The sequence below is a fragment of the Cyprinodon variegatus genome, unplaced genomic scaffold (assembly GCF_000732505.1).
Source record: "Cyprinodon variegatus isolate N-32 unplaced genomic scaffold, C_variegatus-1.0 Scaffold1206, whole genome shotgun sequence".
Taxonomy (NCBI): domain Eukaryota; kingdom Metazoa; phylum Chordata; class Actinopteri; order Cyprinodontiformes; family Cyprinodontidae; genus Cyprinodon; species Cyprinodon variegatus.
The window spans coordinates 150,533-158,581 of record NW_015151659.1 but is presented as its reverse complement, the minus strand read 5'-3'; the positions used below and the strand labels follow the sequence as shown (position 1 = coordinate 158,581).

The window sequence follows — 8,049 nt, the reverse complement described above, 5'->3', positions numbered from 1 at the left end:
GGATGATGGCAATGGGATCCAGTCTATCTGTGAGGAAAGCCATATGTTTAAGTCAGCAGCCCTTCCTTGGAAACAAAAAAAAAATTCAATTGGAGATAAAAAACAACATCTTTTATATTAATATTATGACTTGTGTATGAAGGAGGAGAGGGAATATCTACATCCAAATCATGAGGTGATAAGGAACTTTAGTCAAAAGAGGATAAAACTGTGTTTGAAAGAATTGTATATTTCCCTTTTTTAACAACAAAGCATCGTTAAATGTTTCTGATTTGAATTTTATTAATTTCAGTTGCACTGAACTGATTCTATATTTGTTTTAGTTTCTCAGTGTGCATCTTCTCAAGCTTTTGGTGGATTGTATGGTTTTCCAGAGTCTCCTTAATGTTTTTTTTCTGGGCTCGTTTAGGAGCTGCACAGTGAGACTCTGTCAGTGCTCAGCGATTTGGAGGGCTGGAGCGAACTAAACTGGGCAGGACTCAGTAACGTCCAGATCCGCCTTCCCCCGGTGAGAGAGAAGCTGAGAGACATGTCCCACTGTCTATCAGACTGCTGGACCACACTGGACAACACACAGCGCCTGCTGTCTACACTGACAGAGGTAACACAGTGCGGAAAGCTTCAGAGTTTATAAAGTTCTACAGTTAGGGTCTGATCTTCAAAGTTTGAGAGTAAGAGACACTAAATTGTGCATGCAATATTTTATACTCCATGCAGAAAGTGGTGTTTTAGTTGATCTACAATGACTGTTGTGCAAATATTGATACATGCAAACCAGTGGTTATGTCTAAAACTTAACAACCTTTTTAGTGTTTTAATTTAGATTTATAGAAGTAAAGCATAAAGTAAACAATATACATTCAAAACGTACATACTATGATACTAAATACTATTCATTTAGCACCGTGGTTGTGAAAAAAGTAAAAACAAAATGAAGGATGAAAATAATAAAAGTAAAAGAAATCTGAAATATTCTACTTTTTTTGTAAAACATGACACAATACTTATTCAGTCATTTTCTTTGCTTTGGTTCATTTAAATATTGGTTATCTGTTGTCCTGCTTCACTTTGTGCCCTCCTGCATAGCCATTTTTTTCTGTATTAATATTGCTGTAATAATGTTATTTCTGATGGTCTAATATATCTACATGCAGAATCTCTTTTTATAATCTATTATTCTACAACCCGTAGCAAGAATTATGGAATTACCGGCCTTGGCGGATGTTTATTCAGTTTTTTAAATTTGCACGAAAAAAGCAGATCACAGACATGTCACAAAACTAAAGCCATGTCAAATGGAAATTGTCTGGCTTTAAGAAACTCTGAAGCCAGTGATTCAATAATTTTTTCCCCAGGGGTTGTTCTAATCCCTTATTACGGCGAAAATGACTGTAGATATTTTTGCATGTCAGTTTACACTGACTCTTAAAAGTACTATAAAAAGTGTGGGAAAATCGCTTTGCACGTGGTAGAAGTTTACATTTGCAAATCCTCCAACAATGATTTTTTTACAGTTTGGTCATCACACTACGATCTGCATATTGATGTATTGTAAGTCCTTTATTGTCCAACAATGGGGAAATTCCCTCTCTCCCTTAAGGAGCAGTGGGCTGTTGGCGCCCGGGGACCAGCCTTGGTCTGGCAGAACCTTTGGGACCCAAGCGCAATACTCTAACCGCTACGCCACCTGTGGCCATTACACAGAAACAAAAGAATGGTTTCCACACACTCTGCTGGATTGCAAACACAAATTACTTTGAATCTTCGGTGGATTTGCTTTATGAGCACAAACACATTTACACCACAAACTTTCTGAAGATCAAGCCTTTTTACAATCCATTTCTTGTTAATTTTATTTATTTATTTTTTTTCATTTCATAGGCAACCCAGTGGTGTGATGCGGTCTCCTCCACTCCCTCCTCACCCACTACCTCATCTTCCACCTGCCCCCTTGCTTCCCTCCCTCCAATCCCCCCTTCTCGTTTCCAGGATGCCCGATCCTTAGCTATAGAGCTTGGAGGCGGGGCACTCCTGGACCTCTGGACCCAGACAGTAGAGCGCTACCAGCGGACTGTAGCACAGGTCAAACCCAGATTCCTCCACTCTGAAAGGACACAGAACCAAAGCCAGGGGAAGCCCAAAACACCCTCCGGCAGCAACTTCTGGGACCTGGTGGGGCCTGAAGCAGAGGGCGACTGGGGGCTGGGAGCAGTAGGAGGGGAAGGGGGGTTACAGTCCTGGGGGTCCCTGGCATCTCTGTTCAGACCACAAACATGCTCCACGTTGAAGATAGGTGAAGATAAAGGGAACAGGAAAGAAGGGGGAGGAAATGGAGGGGGAGCAGGAGGAGCTGGTGGAGGGAAGTTCCTGCAGAACCTTCTGAATCCTGTCAAGAAAAGTGTGAGTAAATTTGCATTTGTCCTTGTTGTTTAAATCTATCATAATTTATTTTTACTAAATCATATCATCCACATATCTGAAGGAAACACAGAATTTTTTTAACACACTTTAGTTAACACAACACCAAGTTAACCACTAACATTGTGTTCCCTTGAGATTGTGACGGACCACCAGCATACCGTTTTGCACATATGGGATGTTTAGAGCAAACATTTCTAGATTTTTAACACATTTTAATTAAAATCATGGCTTGAATGTATATGTATCCCTCTCAAGAATAAGTTTGGTGAGGAATTTTTGCTGCTATTTTTTTGCAAATATTAACATCCAGACCCCCTTTCGTTGCTTGTACACTTTTTTGCAAAACTATTTAATACAGTTTTATTTTAGTTTATTTATATAGCACCATTTTACAACACATGTCCCCTCTAGGTACTTCAATCAGACTGTAATGTCAGACTATTGAACGGTTTCTATCAAAAGATGCCCAGTTGACATTCAGTCATTGACTTTGCATGATTCGTTCCTCCTGGAGGAGCATTAAGCTACAGTAGATATTTGCTTGCATTGTCATTACCTCTACGGCAATCCCTCACACTAAGCATGCATGCTGCGATAGTGGAGAGGGAAAACTTTTGATAGAATGAAACCTACAGCAGAATCAGGCTCAGGCTGAGCAGTCTTCTGCTGAGCCAGCCTGAGGGCTTAAGGAAACAGTAGCAGACATGCAAAATAATAACAGAAACACTAATCTATACATAATTTCTATTATAGAAAATGTAATGGTAAACTAACATGCATGGTTTTTTTTTAGGAAAGAAACAGTAAAGCAGACTAGCTCTGAGCCAGTTTTCATGCCAAAAGTAAACATTTAGTAACAGTAAAAGCTGAGCCCAAAGCTATGTCTAACAAAACGCCCATCTTTGTCATCTATGTCACAATCAAACAGGACATGACCAGATTAAGCTACTATGATGGAAAAGGGAAGTACATGACACACTTATAAGGTAGAGTGAGGAAAAGTGGTCCCTGTGTCCTCCACCTTCTTAAGCCTAAAGCAGCATAACCATAGAGATAGTTCAGGATAACCTGACTTTTTGGATTTGGTTAGATGTAAAGCATTCCTTTGTAGCCTAGGCTTTATGGCTATCCTCAAGGCTCATCCTTCCATCTGTCCATCAACTTTCAGTAGCTTTCCTGTCTCTTCTGAAAAACAGTGACCATGATGCTGCACCATAATGCTGCCATAGAGAATGATTCATGATGGAGATATGTAAGGGGTCATTTTAAGTGTTACAGCACTTTGTATATTAACCGAAGCATTTGATATTGGTTTCATCTAAACCATAGCACCTTTCCTCATGTCCTAGCTGTAACTCATTTTAGCAGCCAGCAAACTGGGCATCCTTTAAGTTCCTTTAAACAGGACATTTCTTCTCAAAACAACTTTTGGAGTTCAGGACAGCTACCGACTCACCCGACTGTTAAAGGCATTGTTAAGGCCTGCTCTTGCAACTCATTTTGTTTCACTGTGTGGGGAGGGGAAGTTCATAAGACAGAATCCACGGTAGCACAGACCGTTCTCTGATGGACATCACCCCGAGGTCTTCTTCTGAGCACTATATTTTGGTGAATGCTGGACTTTGATTAGTGTCTTCAACAAGATCTTTTTCTGTGTGGACTGCCTGATTAGTTTAGTTTTACTGTCAATACATTGTCCCACATGACTGTAGAGATCTCTGCAGCGGCTCAAGAGTTAGCAACTTTCGACTAAGGATGACACAATGACAGCGAATGTTACACCTGTCCCATATTCAACATAAAGAAGCAAGTAAACTGAGGAAAACAATAACCTAAGAATAGTAAATGGAGGGAGCAGTATTCATGTTCTTTACTTGATCTCAAGGCATGGCTGCTGAATGGTGAATCATGCATGTATCGACCATTATTGAAAAAAGAAAAGCTCACTCACACTCTACTTTGTTCCTTATGATCCCATTCATTTTCTTAATCATCCTATTGTAATATGATGTAACAAGTTTACTCTAAAAAGTTACTCTAAAACAGATTTAGAGCAGCTTTCTCAGTTTTGACTTCTAACTGATCTTGCAGCCTACCGAGGCCCCACTCCCTCCAAAGCCTCCCAGGAAGCGCCACCCCAGCTTTGACCTACAGGCTCTCCTGGCCCCCCGCAAAGGCACTGCCACCCCAAAACCAGACTCTCCCGTTGGCGGGGTTAGCCGCAATTCCCCCCTGTCCTGGCTGGGCCGAAAGAACGTAGCCGACCCCGTCATCACCACCAGCATGGCTGCAGCTATCCCTGGGTGGGGCGTCGGAGGTGGCGTGTTGATTCGAGGTGTGGAGGTCAGCAGCAAAGAAGTGGTGGATCACACAGGGTCACCACGGCAACATGTCCTCCTGGGGAGGACTGAGAGGGACATGGGGACTGACAGGACTGGGTCAACTGCACAGAGGTATGTGGTCTTTGATCCTGTTTTTCTTCTGCAAGTTGTTGTTGAGAACGTTGTAGTTCGACTGAGTGCATTAGAAGCAGCACTTGGCCTTAAAACTCCCACAGCCAGCCCACTGAATAAATTTCTTTAGATTAAGCGAGTCTGAGATGAAAAAGAAAAACGGGGCATCATTTTGGGGATCAATCAGCATGCAATCTCTGATCATTTTTTCATCACCATCTCTTTGATCTCCGTCCACTGCCTGCTGCCAGCTTCCTTCCAACATCTTGGATTTCTTTCATGTTTGTTTCTCATTTAAAAAGCGAGACCATTTATTTCCCTTCTTCGCATTAACATTTACTGACTCGCCCTTCCCGCTTTCCTGTTCATCCCGCAGTAAATTATACCTGCTCTGGTGCAGGATGCTGAGCTCAGAGAGGCAGTACGTGGCTGTCCTGAAGGGAGTTGAAGAAACATATCTGCCCCTGCTGGAGCTCTCTGACACCCCGGCGTCTATCAGGGGGAAGGGAGACACGCTCTTCCCCAACTGGAGCAGCCTCTGTGCCTTTCACTCCCAGAATTTGCTCCCTGCCATGGAGGGGGCTCTCGTGCAGAGTTTGTTGCAACAAGACTGCTTCAGCAAATATGTAAGTTTCATAATTTGCTGGGAAAGTATGGCAACGGTTATTCTGCCACTTTTTAGGGAAAATCTAAATCTTAAGAATCAATGAGCTTAGTTAAACGGACAGTTTGTTTTTGAAGATGCAGATAATAAAAGAAAACCCTCTCCACTAATAAGGCCCATTTCTAGAAACAAAACAAATTATTTTCAGATCATTCTCTAGAACCTGGTTTTTTATACACTGACAATGTTTCCCCAAAACATTGGTCATATTTAAACCTTTAGGGTTGAATATATTCACAAAATAATCTCTCGCATTTTTAAAAAATGTGCTTTAAACATTTTATCTTCAGGTCATAATAATCCAGTAGAAGTCAGTCTAGTTTAGAATTTCATCGCTACCAACCAGAGGTAGATGCACTTATTCCAGTTGTCTTCAAAGCAAAGAATTTAGCACCGAATTGTGGGTTTTAAATTGGATACAATCCTCAACACTTTTTCCAAACAGTCCCTTTATTTAACTCACCCAAAGGGTGGCCATTTAGGTGCAAATACAGAAAAAAGTTTCCAAGCATGAAAAGTATTATTAATATACATTTATACATATATATATATATATATATATATATATATATATATATATATATATATATATATATATATATATTTATGTGTAAAAAAAAAAAAATTTATTTCATATTTTATTCATTTTTAGAATGTGTAAGTAAGACAGCAATTAATATATTTTTTTGATTTTGTAAAGAACTTTTTAGGTGCACATAAAGCGCTCAGTAGACTTTAAATGTAATGTGCTAGCTGAGGTTTTGCTAGAGTGCATGAGCAAAGCTTTTAACAATTAGGAACGTGGAAAATAACATGTAGATTTTACTCTGTATCACATACAAATGTATATACAGACGCACCACACCACAGTCTTTTAATTATGACCCAATCAGTGATTTAAATAAGCTTAGAAAATATGTAAATTTGAGAAAAATAAATTTCAACAACACTGCAGTGATGATAAGAAAAACTTTATAACAACAATAAAAAAAAAACTATTTTAGCCATTTTGTTTGTTTTTAATTACCAGAGTCATAAAAAAAAACTAAAAGCATGACTCAATGACACACTGGTGTGAAAAGGACTTATAAAAAGGAAATTATTGCTAAGTAGTGTGATGAGTTTATTCTAAGAAAGTGGATAAAGTTGTCATTAAGTTTTATTTAAACCACTGTATTTTGGGGCTTTTTTTGTGTATGTTCATATTAAAGCTAATATAAATCAACCTTGTAAACTTAAAATATTTCTTGTCCCCTATGTAACCGAAGCGGGAGGAATTTCTTCAGTATTCCCACTACATTCGCTCCAAACCTGAAATGGATTCACCGCTGGTCACACAAGCAGCAGACTTCTTTAAGGTAGGAAACCACACATTTCTCCCTGAGTAATTTAAAATGGAAGAGATTCACATTTAAAAGAATAAAATTGATCAAACATAAAGAAAGGGGGACAGATTTGGTTTAAAATAATCCCAAACACTTCATTATTTTCAGGGGTTTTTTAGACAATAGATGATTAATCCAAGTAATTTCTGAACTCAAGCTCAAGCCAACCCGAGTAGTTTATATGTCAGTGGCAGCAAATAAGCTGTATACAGTGGTGTTAATTATGTTCAGTATAAGACCAGAAAAGCCAATTAAAAGCAGATTATAGAGAGAGAAATCTGAGCATCCAAGCTACAATTAACTACAACTAATCCATCAACAGCATGATGAGATTACCATGAGGACTTTACATGGAGAGATCAAAGCGCCTGAGCTCACTGAGGCTGCGCTGAAGCTGTGCGCTCTTACAGAACACCACTAGGTGGCAGCATTTACTAATGATGTCACAAGCTGCAACCGTTTAAGAAGCTTGAACACATGGCTGATAATGAGAACAGGCAGCTTTATGGTTATGGTAATGGCTGAGAAACGGCATGCAGGCTGATGGTGATAATTGTAATGGCAGCGAAAACAAGGCCGGTATGGCTTTAAACCTGTTCCTTTTTATTATTATTATTATTTGGCTTCAGGATGATAAGAGATTTTCAAACTAGACTCCAGTTAATAATGGTTAATTTTAAACGAATTACACAGGGAAGAAATATATATCCACACACACACACACTAGGCCTTCCTCACCCGTTCTTCCTTTTTCCTCCAAGCTCGGGTCCTCTATCAGAGGCCTGGGAGCTTGAGGGTTCTGTGCAGTAGCTTTGGTGTCCCTAGGACTGCACTCTTCTGGACCAAGATGTTTGATGTATTTCCAGAGATCTGCTGTAGCCACTCTTCCACTTTGGGGGTCACTGCCCCGAGTGCCCCAATGACCACTGGCATCACTGATGCCTTGACCTTCCAGGTTTTCTCCAGCTCTCCTCTGAGCCCCTGGTATTTCTCTAGTTTTTCATGTTACTTTTTCCAGATGTTGCAGTCACTTGGTATTTCTATGTCAACCACAACGACTTTCCTCTGCTTTTTGTCCACCACCACAATGTCCGGTTGGTTTGCCATTACTATTGGTTTGCCAAAA

The 8,049-nt window shown here is 39.9% G+C and overlaps 1 protein-coding gene across 1 annotated transcript in view; it reads left to right on the top strand.

Annotated features, from left to right (window-relative positions):
* The window catches only part of LOC107102120 (pleckstrin homology domain-containing family G member 4B-like), a 60,385-nt gene that overhangs the window by 35,982 nt on the left and 16,354 nt on the right, over positions 1 to 8,049 (top strand). Inside the window, exons 15-19 of the mRNA XM_015401300.1 lie at positions 410 to 601; positions 1,882 to 2,400; positions 4,513 to 4,874; positions 5,251 to 5,500; positions 6,807 to 6,896. Of these exons, the coding sequence (XP_015256786.1) occupies positions 410 to 601; positions 1,882 to 2,400; positions 4,513 to 4,874; positions 5,251 to 5,500; positions 6,807 to 6,896 (1,413 nt within the window). The remainder of the gene's footprint in view (positions 1 to 409; positions 602 to 1,881; positions 2,401 to 4,512; positions 4,875 to 5,250; positions 5,501 to 6,806; positions 6,897 to 8,049) is intronic.